Source organism: Hippoglossus hippoglossus, chromosome 13, assembly GCF_009819705.1.
Source record: "Hippoglossus hippoglossus isolate fHipHip1 chromosome 13, fHipHip1.pri, whole genome shotgun sequence".
Classification (NCBI taxonomy): Eukaryota; Metazoa; Chordata; class Actinopteri; order Pleuronectiformes; family Pleuronectidae; genus Hippoglossus; species Hippoglossus hippoglossus.
The window spans coordinates 11,335,024-11,358,653 of NC_047163.1; the positions used below are offsets into that span (position 1 = coordinate 11,335,024).

The 23,630-nt window shown below is 43.2% G+C and overlaps 1 protein-coding gene and 1 long non-coding RNA gene across 2 annotated transcripts in view; one reads left to right on the top strand and one right to left on the bottom strand.

Moving 5' to 3' along the window:
• Positions 1 to 6,440, top strand: rhoub (ras homolog family member Ub). The gene is made up of 3 exons (XM_034604912.1): positions 1 to 419; positions 2,383 to 2,441; positions 4,415 to 6,440. Exons 1-3 carry the CDS (start codon positions 200 to 202, stop codon positions 4,868 to 4,870), a joined length of 735 nt encoding a protein of 244 aa, XP_034460803.1. The 5' UTR covers positions 1 to 199; the 3' UTR covers positions 4,871 to 6,440.
• LOC117773199 overlaps positions 3,389 to 23,630 on the bottom strand; it is a 25,933-nt gene continuing 5,691 nt past the window's right edge. The window contains exon 3 of the long non-coding RNA XR_004615875.1: positions 3,389 to 3,481. This is a non-coding gene — a long non-coding RNA (uncharacterized LOC117773199). The remainder of the gene's footprint in view (positions 3,482 to 23,630) is intronic.

Genomic DNA, 23,630 nt, shown 5'->3' on the forward strand with positions numbered 1-23,630 from the left:
ATCCGCCCTCAGAAGCGCACAGCTCGGGGTAGTAGTCGGGTTGAGGTCGGGATGGTGATAGGAGTCCTTGGATTTGACAGCGCGCACTGCGAGAGGAGCAGCTTTACGCACGAGCAATATTTGGCCGTACCCGCGCCAGAGAAGGAGCCCGGGTCTCATGGTGGGTGCTTCCTCCTCCGGTGAAGCACTGGCCGATTGAATGTCACCTCCGCCGCTCTCCATGGATTACGGAAAGGCCATGGCCCCTCCGGTGCCCCCGCACAACCCGCAGCCCGCCCGGCCGGGGCAGCAGCAGGAGCGGTTGCTGAAGTGCGTCCTGCTCGGCGATGGAGCGGTGGGCAAAACCAGCCTGGTGGTCAGCTACACGACGAATGGATACCCGACCAAATATGTCCCCACTGCGTTTGATGACTTCTCGGGTAAATAATCTCAATCTACCGCTATTTTTCTGTATTTCACGCATATGATTTAATTGCAAGCAGAGCCACATGTAGTGTAGAAACACGTTTTTCAGAGGTAAATCACTTTCTTCCTACCTGCCTGACTCAGTTCCCACTGACATGAGTTAAAGAATAACTCATACTTTGGCTGCACCCGTCCATTCTGCCAACCCCTCCTATTATTCCACTGTTGTTATAGATTTGTTTCCTATGCTATCTCTCTCCCATCAGTGTTGAAGGACAGCTGGGTTATCCTCCCTAGATGTAGCCAAAGTTTCCATTTGGCACGGCTCCACTTTTCCAAACGGTCTCACTAGTCCCAGCAGGTTTTGTTCCATGAAACATAGGAAGAGTGAAGAAAATCCTTCCAATGGGGGACACGTGTTCTAAACTGATCAGAGCTGGCACGAAAAGAGGAAATACACCTGTGACCTGTTGATCACCTTCTTTGCTTCATGATCATATCTCTTTGGAAAACTCTTGAGATACTTTACAGGATGTACAAGAGAAGAGTATACGATGTGATACCACTGCATCACACAGATGATAGATGTTTATTCTTATCTAGAATTTAGGAAACATTACTTGGCATTGTCTCCTGCACACCTCAGTGTTTGTGTCATTAATCTTAGTTGATTCTCTGACGTTACACTGAAATCCAGGAAAACTTAGTCAAAACACTCACTGGGAACACACACACACACACACACACACACACGCACACGCACACACACACACACACCGCCCTCAGACAAACCCTGGCTCAACCCTCCCATACAGGCCGGTCTCTGGTTCAGGGGTTTTGGATTGCACAACTCGGTCTATTGTTGTCAGCCTTGACCCGCGAGCCCTCTCCTCTACACTGGAATGGGCACATCTGTCGCAGTGGCTCTGAGGCAGAGATTGTCTTTCGCCGTGGCCTGACAGAGAGCGATTGTGCAGTTGGGGCCCTCGCTGGTGATGTCATCTCTCTGTGCCCGGGATCAGTGTGTCCTCTTGAGAAAGCTAACTTCTGAGCACTTACGCAATGCCACAGGTGGCAGAGACGCAGAGGAGCGGGGAGGCTGGGAGAGGGGACGATGAGAGGGGAGTTTTGGTCCTGGAAATCAAAGAGCTATCATATGTCAGGGATTAGGAGCTGATTACACACTGACAGCTCTCGCTTTCTCTCTCTCTTTCTCTCTTTCCTTTCTTCCTCTCCTCTCCTCCTGCTCCTTCTCTTTCTTTTGTAAAAGCATTGTGCCACGATGCCTGTCTTCTGACATGAACAGTTCCAGCAGGCTCTTTGATCAGGTGCTATGACCGACCACTCCAGGCGTATTGTAAACGTTTCCATGTGCCTGCTGCTCTGCATTGTGCAGCGGAGAATAAATGGCCCTATAATGAAACCGGCTGGAAGGTGACTCATCCACTTCTCCAATCTGGAAGTGAGGCTGATTGGAAGAGAGTCACAGGGCAAACAAAATCTGCTTCTTTTTTTTTTTCTCCTTAAACTCATGTGTTAGTCAGCCTCGGAGTGGGCCTCTGTCAAAACACAACAGAGAACAAAGCTCGGCAACGGTAAAGTGTTATGGTCTCGACAGTAACTGGCAGAGTGGGTGGGCGAGACGGAGCGGGCCGTCTGTGCGCTGCAGGAGCAGAGCAGGGGGTCTTTGTGTTTGCAACTGGCTGGCTTTTGTTTACTCCAGAGAACTGTGTGTGTGTGTGTGTGTGTGTGTGTGTTGTGTGTGTGTGTGTGTGTGTGTGTGTGTGGTGTGTGTGTGTGTGTGTGTGTGTTGTGTGTGTGTGTGTGTGTGTGTGTGTGTGTGTGGTGTGTGTGTGTGTGTGTGTGTGTGTGTGTGTGTGTGTGTGTGTGTTTTAACTACTGAAGGGGCAGGTGGAGGCTGATGCCCAGAGTTTAGAGTCTAATGTTTTCTCTCTCTGTCTCTTTCTATGTCAACAGCTGTGGTTCAGGTGGATGGAAACCCGGTGAGACTACAGCTGTGTGACACTGCAGGACAGGTGAGTTATTACACACACACACACACACACACACACACACACTGTGTATGGCACTGTGTATCTCTCAACCTTTGCTCCACATACAGTAAATGTCACGTTTTCTCAATGACAGTGTATCATCCATATCTCTGGCTGACATTGAAATGCGTCAAACACTGTTGGATGAATTCTTATGAAGTTTTGTACCGTTTATTAATCTTTTAGATGTTTTTATTAAGCAATACATTCCAAACATTTGCCTCTTCCAACCCCTCACGTGTTGAATTTCTCAGTTTTTCTACATTTTAAAATCAAACAACCAGTATTTGATAAAACACGGGTATTTGAGGGTCATTTCAACAGTTTGTGGATATTTAATTGGGTTGAATGGGCGGCTGTGGCTCAGCAGATGAGGGGGGTTGTCTTTTAATTGGAATGTTGGTGGTTCGATCCCCGGCTCGTCCAGTCCACATACTGAATCCCAATTTGTATAAATGAACTGTATGTGTAAATGGGTGAATAAGATGTTGAATGTTCGCTGAGACTAGAAAAGCGCTTTATAAATGCAGTCTTTTTAAACAAAGAATTTGATTTAATGGGAAAAAAAAGTACAAGTTGAATCTGTAGTGATTTTTTTATTATCAATCGGCCTAATTGCAGCTGCTTTTGTGTCGTAGTAATGTCGCCAGTATCTCTTGGTGGAGACAGGACTGGAGGTGTTAGAGAAAAAACTGTTTCTGTCTGTCTCCACAGTTTAGGTCCAACTTGCCAGGCAAATTTATTGACTCATTACATTGGTGGGGCAATTTTGAAATGAACAGCTTGTGAAAGTTGTGTGTGAATTTCTCCGGGGCATGGGTGGTTAGATATCCAACTTAATGGAGCCCTGCCCCCGGGAGCAGCAGCATATTTGACATTCACAAACACGGCGAAGGAACTGCCAGTTCTACGCACAATCAAAGATGCTTTGGCAGTAAAGTGGAACAAGGCATTTGTACAAGCCCATAATACATGTAAAACCTCACAGCATGTTGCAAGCTGCACACAGTGTTAAAGCTGAACTCACACACACACTCCGACACCCACACTCCGACAAGCTTGGGCAAATATGGGCGGATAAAAGTCCACAAACACTTAGAGTACTGATGCAATTTCATAAGAGGGGAGCTTGTGCCAGAAATAGGTCGGGGTGTGCCAAAAAAGAAAGAAAAGATGACAAAGAAAGAGAGAGGTAGAGAGCGCTAGAGCGAGTGAGGCAACACAGAAAAGATGGAGAACGTCTGGAGAAAGACGATAACAGCTGCCGCCAGAGCTGATAAACAAAGCTGCTCCGTACGCAGAGATGTTGATACTTCTGTACGTGCTGCAGATGGACCGACGTCATGGGATCGCAGAGCGAAGCCAAAGTTTGTGTGGGGGAAATGAACAAGCTGATAAGTGTCCACGGCGTTTGTTGAGCCTCAACAGTTTCCCACATGTTGACGGTTTGAGTAACTGGTTGTTTCTGCAGATTTGAGTTGTGTTTTTGAATTAAAAAGGTGTTGGCACAGGGCATTGTGTCGGGATCAGGAGATGTGCTCTGGGAAGGAAAGAGTTAAGAGAGGAGAGCCAGCTTTAATCTGTGTACCCAAGGATGTGGGAGGCCCTTGTTCTTTAAAGCTGTGTGGCTCCAAACTGTTAATTTAAGACATTTGCTGTAGATGATATAAATAAAGGGTTAGGGCTTTGTATGATGTGTATTAGCCCAATATAAACACTGTTCAGACAGTTTGGCATCAAACAATTTCTGGCACAGTTTTTTTTATCTGTGGTGTCCTGGTGCTTGAGTGTGTTGACCAGTGAGGTGACTACTGGGTTGTGTCTCTGGTCTGTCTGGGTGAGAAGTCAAGGGACATAATTAATCACAAAGGAAAGACTTTGATCAGAGCCAAATGGAAAATATCAAGACCTGGAACATCTCCACATTTCTAACTTTCTGTTTCTGTCTCCATCAGGACGAGTTTGACAAACTCCGGCACTTCTGCTACAGTCGGACCGACGCCTTGCTGCTGTGCTTCAGCGTGGTCAGCCCTGCTTCCTTTCAGAACGTCTGGGAGAAGTGGGTGCCCGAGATCCGACGCCGCTGCCCTCTCACGCCCGTCATTCTCGTGGGAACGCAGTGCGACCTGCGGCAGGACGTCAAGGTGCTGATCGAGCTGGCGAGGCGGAGGGAGTTGCCGGTGCAGGAGGAAGACGCCAGAGCGCTGGCGGAAAAAGTAGGGGCTGTGACGTACATTGAGTGTTCAGCACTGACGCAAAAGAATCTGAAGGAGGTGTTCGACGCGGCCATCGCCGTGGGCCTGCGGCACTCTGACAGGAGAGCCCGACGGGAGAGGAAGGTCCGCAGCACAGCTGATAAGATGAAGATGCTCTCCAAGTCCTGGTGGAAAAAGTACGTGTGCGTCCAATAGGGACGGAGGAGATTCATTTTCCTGTGACCGAAACAAAAACTGGAACTGCTGACTTGTCTGGAGGGGCTAACATGGATGTACGAACAATTTTTACATACAACTGGACGACCCCAGATGTGCTGGCCAGAGCAGCTTTAATTCAGTGGAACAACAGATCAACAGAGGCCGAGCGCGCCTCTCTGAGCTGCGGAGTGGTTTCAGCTCTGGCATGGTTTCACTCCGACCATTAAAATCCAGTAGATGCCTGAAAGACAGAGACCATGAGGCTGTAACCACTGTCTGCTGCTCAGAGCCAGACTCAACTGTTAAATATGACTGTGACCAGCGCTCAACCAAAAATTATGGAGCTAATAAACATTTACGGCACATGGACTGCACATCGTACTGATCTTGTCCAAAGGAAATGTGAGCTGGACTTGGAGGGGAGGTGTTCAGGCGGCGATGTTATGTACTAAAAGTATACTCCTCCTTTTTATTCTGATTTGATGCCTTACTTTAAAAAAAGTATATTACTTTATGTTCTACACTGTAATCCCGCACCAAACACTTCTGATAGATGCTCAGCTTAAATCCGAGATACTAAAAAATTTAAGTGCACATTTTCAAAATCAGAGTAAAATTTCAATGACAGTTCGGTAGGAATCAGATCTGAATTGTTTTAACTCATTCACTGTTGAATTACAATCAAATGTACATGAGTATGAATTTATGTGAAATCGATGGGTTTGAACGGTGGAACTTGTTTGGGAGCTGTCACATCAGTCTGTCCGTTCACGTTGAACTACGAGCTAGTGCAGGGGTTCCTCCCCACCGGCTTGTGTCTGTGCCACATGTTGACTCAGCTGTCGCACTGTTGGTCAACCACCCAGTCAGAGGTCTGTAAGCTCCTCACCAATACACAACCTGCAGCGTGGAACACGTGTCTGCTGTAGGTTTTAAACACTTCAGGTCACTTTGACTGAAAACAGTTTCTTCATTTTCAGGCCTTTTGGTTTCAATACGCTGAGTAGTGCCGCTGTACATTGTCCTTATCAAGCAGTCCAAACATATCACTGAAGTCTTGCCATGCAATGGCCTTTGTACCGGTGGTGTGGAAACTTGTGCTGCTTGTGACGTAAATCCGAAATGGCCGATCCGCACTACACACCACTGGTTTAGACGATCACAGGGTCTTTCCTTGTCCTTGTGGTCGGCGCCTTAAACAGATCCTGATCTGTCTTTGTTTCCCTAATCATAAAGTGAACCAGGTGAAATCACCAAAGAGACTGACTCTTATGTTTTGCTTCTTATTTTTCAGAAGCCCGTCAACTCAGCTCTGTCTACTTATCTGTTCCTTCTGGGCCGATAAGCGATCAACAGCGATACAGAGCAGATGTATGAAAACACACGATATGTCATTATGTATGTTACATAGTAATCACTTAAGATGTTTTGTAATGTCACCTGAGCTGTCCGACTCTAAACGGTACTTTTAACGGTGTGAGCGTCTCAGTTGGTGTCTGATTCTGGCGTGAAATGGTTTTGTTGAGCTGTATGAGCGGACAAAATAAAATGTGAAATATTTAACCTGTTTCTGTTTTACTGTTGATGCTTCCATGGAGATTGTATCTCGACTGTCACACTGGAGAGGATATGAAGATAAGAGAGGAGGGGGGGGGCTTATTCATGCATTGTCTAAGGTCAAAGGTTATGAGAGAAGGAATAGGTGTTTTGATCACTTATCACATCTGGAAGGGCCTTTTGGAAACTGATAAGCAAAAGGGGAAGGCTCTTTCAAAGAATACTTCAAAGGTGATTGGACGGCTGTGGTTACACATAAATATATTCGTCATCCTATGGCATGCTTACAAATGCCTCCTTAGAATTGTTATACTCTATATATTTTGCTCCAGTTAATTTATAACACAGGATAAAAGGTATTGTACAATACAAAAAAGACACTAAAGTTAAACCTACAAATAGTGTTGACTCTTTTTGTCAAAAAACTACATTTTTCTAAAGTTGGTAAAGAGTTAAATGCGACTTCAAAGATTTCGCCTCAGAGGTTTTGTCGGCACCGAGACTTCTAACTATGCAGGATCATATGATTGTAATTGCCTAAAATAGGCTTTTCCTTCTATTCATAGTTATGTGTCTACACCGCAGTATACAACAATGGGCCGAGAATGAGAGTCAGCTAGGTATCCTGTGCTTGTTTAGAAGCACTAATGATAGGGCAGGCAGCTGAAAGGGAGTTTGTGTCGTCTGGCAGACTGCAGATCAGCTCGTTGTCCAGCCTCAGAGTGGCTGAACCTAATTAAGGAGCGGTGCCAACGAGGTCTAATTATGATAGTCGAGGTGGCTCCACTTTCCACCAATATTTTAGCAGGAAATAACATGGCAAGGCAGCCATCTTGCGAGACGTCCTCTGATTTAGCTTTGCGGCTTGTGTGTTAGACTATAATATCTACCTGTCAGCCAGAAGTACAGGTTATTGTCTGCGGGCAAGAATTTGGAGCCGTCAGTCATGAGTCAGGAGATTTAAAAGGGACGAGGTCGTCGCCGCTCTCAAATTTCATGGAGAGAGTCTTTGTCCATGAGCAAGTCTCTATGTACTTATTCAAACTACTTAATCCAAATAGCAATACTGTCTCTGAGGTAGAATTTATATTATAGGTTACATATAAAACAGAAGAGCTCAGTTCTGACTAAAGATATATGGGGTATTTGTGTAACCATATGTAAATATAAAACACATCAATGTGCCAACATTATCAAACCCTTTAAGACCTTGGAGTGTGTGTAAATCATGTGGTAATCTAACTACTCTTTATACATTGGAGCCATTTAGTGGTTATTGAGGCAACAAACCAACAACCAAGTCTAAATCCCGAAAGCACAACTGAATAAGGCCTTTAAATAGTCTTATAGTTGTTATAATAGTAAAACTACATCCAAACAAGTGTTTTTCCATGGTATTCTTTACATGTAGGCTCGATTTGTAGTGGTTAACGCTTTTACCTGAAATACTCTTAATGCCACTTTCATAGAATCTGTCCATTCAACATGAAGTTAGAACCAGCAGCTGTTTACCACAAAGACTGTAAACTGGGGGGGGGTAGTTAGCTTCCATCTACCCAGCATTTAATATCCTTTAAAAACAACAAATGGTCGATGTACAGTTTTTGTATAGATTAAACAAACAAACAAAGTTACGACCCAGGAATGTAAGTTGGTGCTTGCGTGGTGGGAGTGTAACTATGTGTGTGTGTGGTTACAAGTAATTGCACTCACCTGCTCACTGCTCTTGGGGTTTGATCATCATGGAGTGGGGGGATATTTTATGTACACGTTCATAGACTGAAATTTCATATCAGAAGCTACAATTTAGAGCCGATTGTAAAATTAGGCTTTTGGTTTCATAAGCGATGACGTCAGCAACCCTGCAACTTTTGTTAACCAAAACCTTCACAGACTGTTGTTTCCGACTTGAGATGGTGTTCGTGTGAGTTTCTCCCAGGCGGGAACACATTTTTCAGATTATTCTGACACCACATGAACACACAATCTGGCTAAAATAAAAGCAGCATGTGTAACGTGTGTGTTATTGTAGAATATTTTAAACTCTCCTTCCTGTCATGCAAACTCCTCAGACTGTTAAAAAGTATCCCCGGCAGCTACAGCCCTGGACGGATCAAGGCTGAAGGGAACCTTCTTAAATGAATGCTCGGTGAGATAATGGTGTGAAATGGGTGGCCGTGTCAACTGAGGCCTGTTTAAACTCCAATGGTCGTTGAACTTTTCAGTCCTGTAAACCCTCTACCTTACGTAACTTCTGAGAATCATTTAGGTAACAACTGAACTCTGACTCCACATGAAAGCGCTGCTCCATAATCAGTTTTGATGTCTTAAAGTTGCTGAAGGATTTCTCGGCCCCCCTCAGATAATTACCAACGCTGGAGCTCAGCCCATTGGGCGGGATTACCAGGGAACATAAATCATGTCAAGCGGGTCTGTGGGGTGCGAAGGGATCCAAGCAGCAGACTGAGGTCCACTTTGTACATTGTCTTTAGGATTAGCTGCTGCCCAAGCTCTTGTAATGCAATGCAATCAGTCTGAGGCCCTGATTAAATGACACAGATTTAAGCAGTAATTTAATGCAGTTCTTTATTCTTGAGAAAAATTTGCTTTCAAAGAATTTTGAAGACCTCGTCCTTTCCCCTTACAACAGTTGTTCCCTTCCTCTCCTATGTAGGCTGGATCCTGTTAAATGTGTTAGGACCTCAATGTGATTATGACCCATCGGTTTACTGAGAGGCGAGAATAGAGTAAGGATGAATCATGGCCTTGTGACGGGTTCTAAAATAAATCCTGAGTGCATTTGGGCATCACTTTAGGTCTGCTTTGATATCTATTCTCGGGTGTGATCTCATATCTTTTTCTCTATGTTATTTATATAAAGAAATGGTGACGTCAAATGATTCCTTACACGGAAAGCAAAGTGATCTTTCTAAAATAAATCACATTATGACCAAACTCACTGAGCCTCAGTTTCAGTGTCTTCTCTGTGTGTGTTTTGGTTTTTACAGCCAAAAACTTTACAGTTTTAGATCACCTGCCGCTTTAACCACTGATTTCTAGCATCAGGTCGCAGTTTTCAGAGAAGAGACTAATCGACAGATAAAGATTGTGACTCACTGGCCACCACAGGGAACTAATGAGCCTGAAGTTTCCCTCAAGCATCGAGACCTATATTCACCAGTTTTCCAGAAACATGGAGAGAGTATATCACGTGACGTCAAGTATCTGCTGTACAGACGACGGTGGCCACAAGGTCACTTTTAAGTCATGTTTCCAATTCTCCTGACACTCATCTGCTTTGAACAGAAACTCTGTATTAAAGTAAAAAGTAAAAAGTAAAACTAAATTAAAGGTTAAGCATATGCAGTCATTTGTGAAGAGTGAAGAGAAGACAGTTTGAAAATGTTTGTAACGTGAAGAGAGATCTGAAGAGTGAAGTCTGGTTTTATCCCCAAAAGATAGTATCTGCCTCGATGTTCATGTGGACTTGTGAATAAAAACATTTTACCGGCTGTTAGCTAACACACTTGTTGCATGCTACAGTATGGCGTTGCTCGCGGGATTATGTTTTAATAAGCTTATGTAAACACCCCCCACAGTGCGGTCTCATTATGTGAAGCTAATTGAGTCGCTCTGTCTCGGGGTCAGCGGGGTCTCTTTGAGCAACTCATTGTTTTGCTATGCAGAGGCCCATCTCTGCCTTCAGAACATCTGTCCTGTGGTCTGTGGAACACGTGTCTTTCCTGCAGGCACACTGTTTGTACGTGCACATCTTTATATCGTTGCACTTGCACATGTGCGTTGTTTTTATGTGTATTGTAGGTGGTTTAGCTGTAGCCTTAAGGAAGAGGTATCTGGAAAAGTCAAAATAAATTACAGGGTAAAGCTAATTATTGGCACTAGCAATCTTGCCAGTGCAAATTATTTGCACTAGCAATCTTGCCATTTGTCAACCTGATGTACCTCAGTCCTTTGTCCTTTCCCCCTCAGTTTCCTACTCTTCTAAGTGTCCTGGAGCCTTGCTTATGTTTTAGTCTGTCTGTATGTGCTTGTCTTTCATTTTGTGCCCTTATTTTCAGAGACACACACTAAAAATATATCTGGCTTGGACTGCCATTAAATAAGTAGAGTGGACAGAGATATTCATGCTCTCAGATGATAAATCGTACTTATTTAAAGGGATAGTTCACACAAAAATTTAAGTTCACTCATTATTTCCCCACTACCTCAGCCAGATATCTGACGCCACAGGAGCAGTATGGAGGCATGTTGTGTTTTTTTCTGTTGTTTTTTTGCCATTTACTTCAATTGTATTGGATTGGCTGCAATGTTGTTTACCCCTGAAACTCCAAAAGTATTTTGTGGACTCAAACACTTCACCAACTCCTCCATCGGCATAGGGGTGAGTAGGAAATTTGTGAATTTTCATTTCTGGGTGAACTATCCCTTTAAGCGTTTCCCTGATTTTTCCAACCCTGATATTTTCATATAGCACCAGCTGTTTGTCAAAGTTTTCACACATGCAGTGAAGAAACTCAACATTGGGCACAGAATTTCTTGTCGAGAGTCATGGTTACCAGAGGATAAATCATGCCGAAGTTGTATTCATGCTCATCTCGGGGTGAATTCTAGTAACTTTTGTGGTCATCATCAGGACAAACATTTTTTTCTTATCCTGTAACCACAGTGGATTAGGGAGAAAAAGAGACTCTACACTAACACCACTGGACTAATACTTTTATTATAACCAACAACAAACAACCTCAGCTGACTTTGTGTTAAGTGCTGACTAACCAGTGGTAGCACAGTATATCAGCATTTTAGTATTGTCATCATGAACATGTTGGCATGGAGACATTAGCACTTAGCTCCAAGCATTGGTCGACATATTGACTCACATGACTCGTGGTCTTGTTTAGATGTTAGCTCCAGGAGTTTTGTACCTCAGCCTTATCTGTAAATGATTGATAGGGACAAATATTTGCAAAAAGTCCACTATTGATCTAGATTGTTTCCCTGAAAACTCTGGAACACCACTGGGCATTCATCCAAATCAAAGTCTCCCATTAGCAGTGTCTGACAACATTCATGATAGTGTTATATCCTTTTTGTTTAACCAGAAACATCTCCACACTCCATTGACAAAAACAGTAATTTTCACATGCTCAGTTTGTTTGTGTTACTGTGTTGTGCTTTTATCTAAGTTAAGGATTTAAATACTTAAAAGTCACAACATGACGAAAAGAAACTAAACGATGTTTTTAAACTGGATGTTTTCTGCGATTCTGACCAAATGGAAGTGGAATCTAAATCTTCTTGTTCTGGCTCCTCCTTGAATACCGTGTGATCTCCTGGTCGTCTGTGGTGAGTTCATCCCTGTCTGGACTGAACTCTCACTTCCTGCTTTATTGTGTTTTTCACTCACTCTGTTCATGGACTCCAGCTTCACTTCCTCCCATTGTTCAGTTTCCCGACATTGTACTCATCTCACCCGCACCTTATCACAGATCACCCAGTATATATAAATACACCTGCTCACGCACGATGTCCCAGACAGATTGTCTCTGTGGCTGCTTCATGTCAAGCTGTCCAGTGTTCACTCCTCATGTAGACGACCACAGTGTTTGTGTTTCCGACATGGCCTCTGCCCTGTAAGTTTGCTACCTTGTGCAGATTTTTTACTTTTTGCTTCTTGTTTTGGTATTTTGTGATATCTCCTAGTGCATTCCCTGAAACCTTTGCATAGCCGACTACCCGTCCCGTGTATGACCTTTGCCGGCATTCAAAGTGACTCTCTGTTCTTGGTGCAGTCATCACATAATCAGTATTAGTCGGTACTAGAAATGTCGGCTTCAGTCTAAACCTAGTGGTCCAGCTGGCCAATCAGAGCAGACTATTGGGGAGGGGGACCTTAAAGAGACAGGGACTTAAAACCAACCATTTCAGACAGAGGCTGAAATGAGGAGCTGCAGTAATGGACAGTATGAGGAAAGTGATCTCTCAACATTAGAGCATGTAAACCTTTATGAACCTGAATATGAGCATTATGTTCCTCCTTTAATGTAGCTTGACTTAAAAACAATTGCTCTGAGATGGAATCTAAAAACATTGGCCTTGTTTTAGTCAGAAAATGTCACTTTTCTCTTTGATCCAACAAGTTTCCTCAGCCAAGGGGGTTATCCTTTCATCTGTGTTTGTTTGTCCCTCTGTAGCAAGATTATGTAAAAACAGCTGGATAGATTATTACAAAATATGGTGGAAGTATATGTTATGGGTCAGTAGAGAATCTATTAAATTTGGTTCTGGATCAGGGGGGATGTGAAGGATTTTGTTTTTTACTTTCTCCAGCATTGTGAAATAGGGTGTTTTGCAACTTTTTTCATTGATTTCTCAGCGAATAATTCATGGATCATGATCACACACATTTAGGGGAATTCTATTTAGGACTGTGTGCAATTTGGTGCAGATCCAAATAAAAATCCAGATCTAGTGAATTAAAATGTGGTTTCATAAGGGGACCTTTGGGAGGGGTATGTTCTCTGAGTGCCCCTCAAGTTGTGAAAGTAAAGGATTAAACAAACATGCCAATGACTCATCCCATTTACTGCTTCATGCACAAATACACACACATACATGTGTGAGCTTGTCACATGTACCTTTTACAATATATTGTTTTTAAAGAGGTAAACAAGGAAGGAGGTTGCGTAACTTCACTGTTTATGGTTGAGCACACAGCTGACATGATAATTGAGCTGTTTCAGATGGATTGAGATGACAGACGTGGCTCCATATCTGCTCCTTATCTGCACCTCTGCAGCACAATAGAAACTCCACTCCGCTGAGGATTGCTGTTAATAATTAGCTCCACTTATGTCAGGACTTCACATGTTGTCTCTGAGGCTTGAGCTGTAAATATTTTTGGATTTATTCTCTCTGGATCTCAGCAGACACTAACCAGATGTTGATAAGGAGAGAGCATCTGCTGCTTGCGTAACGTCTCAAGTTGCCGGCACTTTACTCGCTTTCACCATTTAGTGCCAAGTTGAATCTAGGGCATGAAAAGCAGTCCTTCTCTGACTCTATAGAAAGCGATATCGCTGATGAAACCAGAGCACAGGAGTAGAGGCTGCAGGGTCTAACTCAATAAGGATGTGATTTCTTTTTTTTCAAAAGTTTTTCTTCCCTCGGCAGATCATATTCTCTCCGGTTTGAATCCAACTGTACATCTGATGTCACTGACGGAGACTGTGATTGGCTCACAGCTGCAGCCCACTTGGCTGATGTTATCTGATTGGCCTCCTGAGACGTGCATTGTTCTCTGTGTAGCAATGGCTCATGGCTGTAGTGACCTCATTTACTCTGGGACGTATGTGAATGTTTTCTTCTCTGTTCCTCCTCCCCCCCCTCCGTCGCTCTTGTTTATATCCATCGCTCGACCCCTCTCTCTGCTGCCGTTATCACTTGCTCTCTGTTTATCAGTTGATTCTGTTGGTGTTCCCTCCATCCTCTGTTTGATTGCTGACAGCCGGAGATGCTTTGATCCCTCACATGGAACAGATAAGGGTTCAGGGTGTGTGTGTGTGTGTGTGTGTTCTTTTATCCCTAGACCCTCATTTAGGCCCTGTTTTCCGCTGGCCTTCCCGTATTGCGTGGTTTACCACTATTTAGACTGCAAATCCAATAGCCTTCGGGTTGACTGATTTACAAAGGACAAAAGCACCTTAGATAACACCTGAGTGAGTCATAGGTTTTAATATCGATCACTCACACTGACTGGGAACTTTCAAACATCCGCACACAGGACTTGCATTATCAACAAAAGTACAATTTTATTCCTAAAGTAAACAAACAGCGATGAAATCAGTCCACAGGTTCAGCGGTGAGTGATAATGTCGGAGCTGATTATTTACTCGATCCTGTGACTCATGAGAGGCCTCAGCTCAACAGGACACATGGACCAGTGTGTTCCTTGTTGTGAACGTAAAGGTGGCTCATTTTGTTCCACACATGCACGACTGACTGAGCCTTGTGATTCAGAGAAACAGTGAGACTCCAGATATTTAAAATCCCAAAACCATGTAGCGGCTGTAGGATTCAGACTTTTGTGCATCAGGTGCAAACGAGGAAATTGTGCGACATTGTAATCGAGCCGTAAAGTGTGCATGAGAGAAAGAAATGCTGAGACTGACTCTCGTTTGGTCGAGCACATGCACCAGCTGGACCTCGATACTGCAGCTCAACAACACGATCACTACTGCACAGATTCTGGCTAAAAATGAAAGCACTGGAGCAAGATTGCAGCGCTTGCCTCAGGGGTATTTTGGCCTCAGTTCTGGAAAATAGAAAGAAGGGGAGACGGGGCGTCCATCTTGATTTACAGTCTGTGGTTCAGATATATTTGTTGCCCTCAGGGTGAATTATGTTCACATCTCGGATCCTCTCTTCATTTAACACCATCCAACATTTACCTTTGGACCATGACACCGGTTTTGTGTAACCATGATGATAATGGTCTTCTAACCTCAATGAAAGTAATTTAAAACCAAACCTTGATGTTTCCTTAACCTTGACCCTAGCGGTAGTAGCAGTAATTATAACCCAAACCACGATCTTCCCCTGATCCTGACCACACGTGTGTTCTGCCTAAACCTAACCAATCCCTAACCGTAGCAGTGTCCGATCAGGAAACGCTTATATGTGTTGGTCTGGACCACAAATTATATTTTTTTACGTGTTGGAACTGTTTGTAGCTGAAACTTAATATCTGGTGGAAACTATTGTTCTTTATTGCAGGTTTGATGGAATAATTTTTCCTTTCCTCAGGTTTCCTTGAATCCTCATTTCTTCATCTTTCCTTGATGCAGTGAAGATGCACGGTTCATACATTTAAATAACCTGAAACTGAGAAGTGTTTTATCGCCTTGCTATTTGTTTCAAACTGTTTGAAATGACTAAGTGGATCAGTGCAAGTGGCTGTGCGTGTCTCGGACTCAGTTCTTGGCTCCAGATCAACACATATGCTCTCCTGCTCAGACTGAGCAGACTCATCTTGACAGGAAACAGAACCACGTCTGTCCTCTCCACTCGATTGCAGGCTACTTAACCGGTGGACTCATGAAATCTGGTGGACACATGAAATCTGGATCTGGGCCCCGTTGAGGCTTTAAACGCGGTATAAGCCCAGACCAAGCCAGCTGTTGACAGTAACAGGGACAGTTATGTAAGCCTGTCCCTTCTCTCCCTATGAGACCCGGCTCCTCGCCTCACGCCACGCTGTGCATAAGCCTCTTTATCGGTAACTGAGATAACACCTGCAGACGCGCTCCACTTCGCTGTCCCTGCGCAGTGGAGCAAATTTACATCCCACTGAAAAACAGCAAGATTCAACTTGTGCTTTTGACGCACTTCCATGTCCTCCCCTCTTTTTCTTCTTGCACATTGTTGCAGGCTCTTTGATTTGTGTACTCGTGCACTCTCTCTCACCCTCTTCATCCTCCTCACACTTGGCAGTCGTTCCTCTGTCCTCTTTTGTTTCTTCCACACCCACACGCACCTCCGTCTTTAACTCTGCTCTCTTTTCTAATGTTGCACTTCATCCCACTTCTGAATATCTGCATCCACTTCGCCAATCCAACATGAAAAACAATGACTTATTCTTTGGGCCCCCAGAGTGACCGTTACCTTCCCTCTTCGTCATCACAGTCTCCTTTATTTATTTCTTTTTTTTTCTCTCCAGCTCAAGGTTTCTTCAGGTTTCAGGGTTTGTTATCTCCGCCAAAGAGGTCATGTTTTTTATTGCTGTTTGTTAGCAAAATTATGCATAAACTACTGGCCCGATCTTCTTGAAACTGGGTGGACAATTCAAATTCATTTTTGGCATGGATCTGGACAAAGGGATAGATCCAGAATTTTTTTTAATCACTTGTTTTTATCATTGGTTTATGAGATTTTTACAAAATTCCAGGAAAAAATGCATGGATCTTGATGAAAAGACAGAGTTAGAGGTCTGATATGAGTGTGAGAAATTTGGTGCAGCTTGATTGAATTCAAGGGGCCTTGGCGCTTCATCCAGTTCACAGATGTTTTTAATGTTTTTTTCAATTTTTTTGTAGCTCACTCATCTAAACTTTTTATCACTCTCAGTTGTCCTATTCTTCCTTGTCACACTTCTTTAAACTACAATGGTAATAATCACTCCATCCTCCGTCACCACCAGCAAAACCACTAACACACGTGCGCACACTCCTGAATCTGCCAGACCCGTTTTATTCCCAACAGTGAACTCACACTGAGACTGTGTTTGTCCACTGAAGTCAAAAGGAGAGCTGCCCTCCATGATTGATTGCTCTGTAATTCCACAGCAACAACACAACGCACACTGAAGCCACTGTGTCGCTGTGTTCGGCTCTGCACAGCAGGTAAGGAGCCCCCAGAGACAGATCACCTGATTGTCCGAAACAGCAGTTTGACAATCATCACCAGAGGATATAAATGCTTCCATTTTTTTGTTTGATTGCGGAAGCCATTACTGGGATTCACAAGGACGCTGCGGCCCTAACTAGAGCTGAAATGCCCAGCGTGACCCTGTGACCTCAGCTCCCAACAAGCTTTTGAAACTTGAGAAAGCAGCCCTGACCTCCGACCTCCAGCCTCCCTCCTCCCACGGTAAGAGGAGCCCGCTCTCTCTCCCCCTTCGGACAGGATGTGACCTATAAGAGGAGCTCTGTAGGAGGGCCTTGACCCCAGACATTGTCCAGACTAGGTGTCTGGACCAACCTGATCTGAGAGCGTCAGGGTGAAGGCACAAACTGACAATAAGATGTAAGAGGTTCAGATAAGTCAAAAGAAGGATCAGTGTTTATTTCACTTCGTATCTTGTTTAACTTAATCAATCACTTTATTGATTAGTTAAGTGTCAAAAACCTAATCAGTAACTTTTTTTTAACAATCGATTGATTATTTTTATAATGTGTCGTTTTTTTTAGCATGAACGCAACATTTTCTCTAGTTCCAGCCTGTCTGTGTCTTATGTCAGGGATTGCTAACCCGGGGGTCGAGACCTTCTGCTGGGTCACATGATAAACCTGATGGGTTCATGAATCACATAATGAGATGGTTTACATATATAATTGTCCGCTCCATTCTTTGCTTTGTCGTTTAAACTCTTTGGGCCTTGAAAATGTTCAGATGAGACACTAGAATGTCACGTACATCTCCAACTATCTTCATGAAACCACATTTAAATTCACTACATCCAGATTTTTATTCAGATCTGTAACAAATTCCACACACTCTATATTATTAGTCTCCTAAATATACCAATTTTTTTTCATCAAGATCCATGAATGAACAACTACGTCCAGGCATTTTCCAAAAGTCTTATTCTCTCATTCAATCGACAGCTCCTCAGCTGACAGAGATGCAAACTTTCTCTCTCGATCGATTTACAAGCAAATGAAACCAAATCGCCTCGTGCAGTGAATTTGTCAGGCAAACGTTGTGGTCATAGAATCAGGATGTGATTCGAGCAGAGCAGCAGCTTGGAGCATGTTGTCTTAATGGGCCGTGAGTGATTATTTCATACCTGATCCGTTGTCTGAAAACAGACAAAGAGATGAGAACAACTTCACCAGGACTTTAAGTGTATTAAATACTGTATCTGTGAGAACAGAGTAGGAGCATTAACTATATGTGGAACAGATCTAAACTGTATAGAAGGTTTTGACATACTTTTATCTCCTAATAAACTTTCATCATCTTTGCGTTTTGTAACCTTTACTCTCACCCTCATATTGTTTTCTATTCTTTTCAGTGTCGTCTTCCACCCACTCTTTGCCCTTTCCCATCGTCCACATTATGAATGTAGCCAGTCACTGCCAGTAAAGTTTATAAGAACAAACTCTCTTTGTGATGCCACTGGTGAATGCAAATCCACACCATCCATTTGCCTTTGTCTCTCTATTTAGCCAAGGCTTTCCTCGGAGTGCACCACCGACGTGTTGTCAAACCCACATCCATGCTTTTCTATTCAGCTCAGAAAACGGCTTTGATGCCTTTGACGGAGATGTTTTTGTCCCGTTGCATTTCAGGTTGGACTGTTGATCCTTTTCTTTGTTGGGCTGCAGAGCATCAGCCAGCAAACGACCAGGAAGAGCTGAGTTGTTGTGAACAGGGAGAGGGTCGGGACATGTTGGGAACGTGGTCTGGTGTGTGTCAGCAGTAAAGCTGCTTTCACCACCAGAAGAATGAGGACAAAGACCTGCTGCAGGAGTCCATACAGTTAGATAACTTCATGTGTTGGTCTGGTAATGGAAGAATTACCACTTCACTGGATTACCTTAGGTCCAGATGCTAATATTGTGAAATCTTTGGATTGTGTTCTTTTTAGTTCTCTGGTTTAGTTTTTAGTTCTGGTTTAGTCCAGTTTAATTCACTTTTTACAGCTTTTGCAGCTGAAGCTCCAGGATGCATTGAGGACAGTTGTGGAAGGGATTCGATCACATTTACTCTGGTATTAGTGAAGTTGTGTTGAGTTAAACAGGTTTTAATACATTTTTATTTTCCTCTACTCTATTGCCTTTACATAGGGAAGAATTGTACTTTTAATCCCCTACATTTATCTGACAATTATTGTTACTTTGCAGATAAGGATTTGAACGAATATTGAGAATAGTATTTATATTCTTTACTTATTTATTTATGTAGCACTTTTTCTAGTCTTGATGACCACTCAAAGTGCTTTAGTAGGAAAGTAGGATTATCAAAGAATTTATCAGCATTAACCTCACTTTATTTGTGTTCCTGTTTTGCTAATGGGTTAATTATGTTTTGCATTCTCTACATAACTTTTAACATAGTGTAATTAGGGATCATTTGTTGCTACCTTTTTTAAACAGGCTTTAAATGGGATTGAATTGATCCCCTCTCCATTAGAGACTCTAATGAGCAGTTCACTGAGATGACAAGACTTCAGGAAGTTACATCAACCCAACACCTAACCAAACCCGGACATAATTGGATAATAAAAGGATCATGAAGTTAATGGATAATTCCCCAACGTTGTTGCTTTTACTTTTGTACGGATCAATTTCTTGGCAGAAAATTGGAAAAGAAAATGTTGATGATTTTTTTCCCCTAATGAATCAATAAAGTAATTTCTAGAATATTATCATATACAATGAAAATAATATGACAGTGATCATTTTGCTATAAAATGTATGTCAAATTCTTTTAATTTTAATACTTTAAGTATATTTGGCTCATAACACTCACATTTTTACTATGGTAGAAATATTTGAATAGAAGTCCATGTACTGCTTTGTTAGTATTTTACTTGTGGTTGATGAAGTGACTGAAGTTCATTGTCTCACTCAAGGTTGAACACACATGGCGGTTAATGGTGTGTGTGTGTGTGTGTGTGTGTGTGTGTGTGTGTGTGTGTGTGTGTGTGTGTGTGTGTGTGTGTGTGTGTGGTGTGATCTCTCACATGGGACACCAAGCCGATGGGAGTGAACCACAGAGAGACAAGGACAGAGGGAGGTAAGGTCTGGGAGAGACCGAGGGGAGGGAGAGACGGAGCAGAGCCGACAGTGAGGGAGTGTGATGTGAGTAAAAATGAGAGTGAATGGAAAGCAGTGCCATTTTGCCCGGCTGTGGGAAAAGAGTCACATGACAACCACGGCCAACAGCCAAACTTCAAGGAGAAGCTGTATTTATTGTTTTTAGGGTTTTAGTAAAAATGTGGAATCATTTCCGAGGACAAAGTGGGGCTTTATCCCTGGTGGGATTTGAGCGAGGGATGGAGACAGAGAGGGTGAGACGGAGGAGGATAGAGATTGAATACCTCCTTGCAGCAGCCTCCTAATTGCTCTCATTACTCTGTAACTTCCTGGTGAATGCGGGCCGCTCTGACCTTGGCCTTTGAAATATAGAACCATGGCGTCTCAGAGCTGCGGGCCAAGGGAGGACATGGAGGAACAACCACTCTCTCTGTCAACCAGTGAGTTCATTGTGCTTTTGGGTTTCTACAGTGGTTTTCAGACATTAACTCTGTAAAATGTCTCTATAATGGGGTCTGGACATTTTCTGATTTGCTTTCACATATGACGCAGCAGGTTATTGTCCAAGTCAGACACGTTTACAACAATCAGGTGAGGGGGAACTGGGTAGAGCAGCAGGAGTCGGACATGATGTACAAATTCCACTGTGGAAGTCACATGCTTCTGTTTACATCACATCAACATCGACGTCGGCCCTTATTGTCAAAAAGCTCTCGAAACTTGTCGTCTTTCCAAGTTAACATCTTCACGTGTGTGGCTCCTGTTTTTCATCCTGAGATATTTGTATTCTGTTTGTTGTCTTCGGTTTTGCGTCTATCATTTGAAACGTCATCAACACACCCACGTCCCGGCTGTATCCTTACCACTCTGACAATTTCCAGACATTTTATGAGGGAGCTGGAAAATGTCTGGAGCAACAAACTCAGACATTGGATATGTATCATCTTCGTGTCCCATTTAATTGACCTTTATTCCTTTCTGTTTGTTGTACTATTTTTGAATATGGTTTTGATTGTTATTATAGCTTTTAGAATGTACTTTATAGTATTTCGTTGTCAGCATTTTAATTTGTTTTGTCTTATCCTCGGCTCATCATGCACGTCTGAGAGAGGATTATGTGTTTGCCTGTGTGCCCGACAAAGACTGGGACATGTGGGAGTTGGAGATGATCCATCTACCACGGACCTGGTTCACTGACACAGAATCTACTTCCATGTCCTGTGTGTTTCTGAAAATGAAAACTACATGATCTGGCGTCTGAGCCCTGGATTAGAAAACTGGATTAAACATCTGTATGTTTCCCAGACTGACTGAGGCTCAGGACAGTAACTTGTACATCTTCCTGCTCTTGAAGCACTGAAATACAAATGCACATTCCTCCTCACCACAGCAGCGACAACAGGAACACAGTGTGCACGATGCAGTGTTACAGTGTTGTGCTGTCACACACACTGGCTGGACGCTTGTCACTTGCTTGAGTGAAGCGCAGGGAAAGGTCCCCGAGGCCGGTTCGCCAATCCCAGCTCACACACAACTCGGCCTGTTTCAACCCAGCATGAACAACTGTTCTGTAATCACACATCATTCACAACATTCCTGGCCATCACAAAATCCATCCATCTTTCTCCATCTTTGTTCAGTTCTTTCACTTTCTTCTTATCTTCCCGTTTCTTTTCTCTTTCTTTTTATCTCTCCAGTCTCTTTTTCTGAATTTCAGTCATTCTATGTTCTCACTGTCAACTCACCAATATCTTTGTCCTTGAATATTGTGTGTCAGGTTTATCAGGCAAAATTTCTAATACTATAGCCAGTCTCTTAAAATGATATATATTCCATATATATATTTATACATCTGTATACTATATTACATTTTTTATTTTTGTAATTTTTTCCATGATGTTTTGAGGTATAACGGATCCGACTTTATTTACTGTGTCCTGCTATTGGCTGGGAAACTAATGACACTGTGCTGCATGGAATCAAATCCCAGCTATAATTATTATTGACTCACTTCTTCATTTAAAAACACTAGTTTGTGAGGTTACACAATAAACCAGCTGCTCTTCTGTAGTTTAAAGAGAAAAATTGCGTTGGATTTAAGTTGATACCTTTGCCAAGCACGTTGTGTTTTGCCCATTTGTTTGTTTATTTGTTTATTTTGGTTGATTTGATTGTTGTTTGTTTACAGGATTACACAAGATCTATTGATCAGATTTTCTTGAATCTTAGTGGAAGGATGGAACATGGGCCAAGGAGGCCATTTCATTTTGGCATGGATCTGGACGAAGGGGCGGATCCAGGAATTCATTATAACGTTCTTTAACATTGCAAGATTCACTGTATGAACGTTATTGTGAGGATTGCGTTGGTAGTGCTTTATGTTTGTTCACTGTGCTGCTTCACCTCCCTTTAATTAAAATTTTCCTTTATTTATCACTGGGCATTTCTTAACAAAAAGTGCCACACACCTCCTGTCATTGTCTTCCCCCTTTTAGTTGGCTTAATTATATTGAATTATCTCATTTGCGGCTCATTCTCCATCTCATTCATTTCCCTGTTTGCCTTAACAGTAGGTTTTACCTCTCCACACGTCTCATGTCTCCCCCAGTCAGAACAATATCCTGTCTACTCCTTCTCTCTCATTTGGACGTCCTGCCATTCTGTGCATCTGTCTGCTCCCTAAAATGAATGTTTGCCTGGTGACTGCTTTGGCCAGCTGCTGCAGATGTCTCGTGGGCCTATAGATAGAATCACTCTGGACCCGCAGGCTGAAATCAGCGACTGGCTACACACAGTAGAAATGTTGCACAGTCAGGGGGTATACTCCAAATGACGGCGCATGAAAACACGAGTGCATGCTTCCACGGCCTGTCACTTGACCATTTATAACTCTACAGTCAGAGTCATGCATGAAGTCAGATTGTACATCACGGTATCAGATGCCGTAGTAACCTGATTGTTGTCATTAGTATCATGTTGCCACTGAGTGAGTTATTGTCGAGCTGGAGTTCTGTCTGCGTGGAAAACCTGCGTCCAAGTGGCACCTGACATCTGTTTAACCAGTGTTGTCATCACAGTAACTGTCTGCCGCTCCAGCCAGGTCTGTGTGACTAACAATGTGTCTCTATTCAGCCAAACTGGCTCATAATCTGTTATCTAAAATTATACAGGCAGGCAGTGGAACATGTGAGAGTTTGTGGAACAAAAAACCATAGAAAAACAGGACCCTCCCACGTGTTACGGGTGGGACGCTGTTTACAAAAAGTATTATTCTCAGTATGTGCGGGTTTGAGAATGGACATTTTGTCTTGTTTAATGGAGGTGGGACGCGCCCCGGGTGCAGGGGTCAGTGGTAGGAGTGAGCGGCAGGTTGACGAACGACACACAGCGTATCTGTGTCTCTGTCAAAGAGCTTTACTGATGACTTGTGGAGCAAGATAAACAACAGGCGGCATTCTCTCATCCAAACATGTCGCTGCATGGAAAGACGGCGTTCAGTCTGCCCTTATGCGTTACTCTGTCCTTCCATCACCCCCGTTATATAACCCACCCCAAACTTCATCCACACACACACACTCTAGTGAACAATGGACTGACTGATGGGAAAACAACCCACACTTTTTTCAGACAAAAGCAGACGT

Bases quoted from the DNA above. Each gene is read 5' to 3' on its own strand.
- rhoub (XM_034604912.1), top strand. From the start codon at position 200: ATGTCACCTCCGCCGCTCTCCATGGATTACGGAAAGGCCATGGCCCCT. The intron at 420-2,382 runs GTAAATAATCTC...CTATGTCAACAG, and splicing joins TGCGTTTGATGACTTCTCGG to CTGTGGTTCAGGTGGATGGA. The intron at 2,442-4,414 runs GTGAGTTATTAC...TGTCTCCATCAG, and splicing joins TGTGTGACACTGCAGGACAG to GACGAGTTTGACAAACTCCG.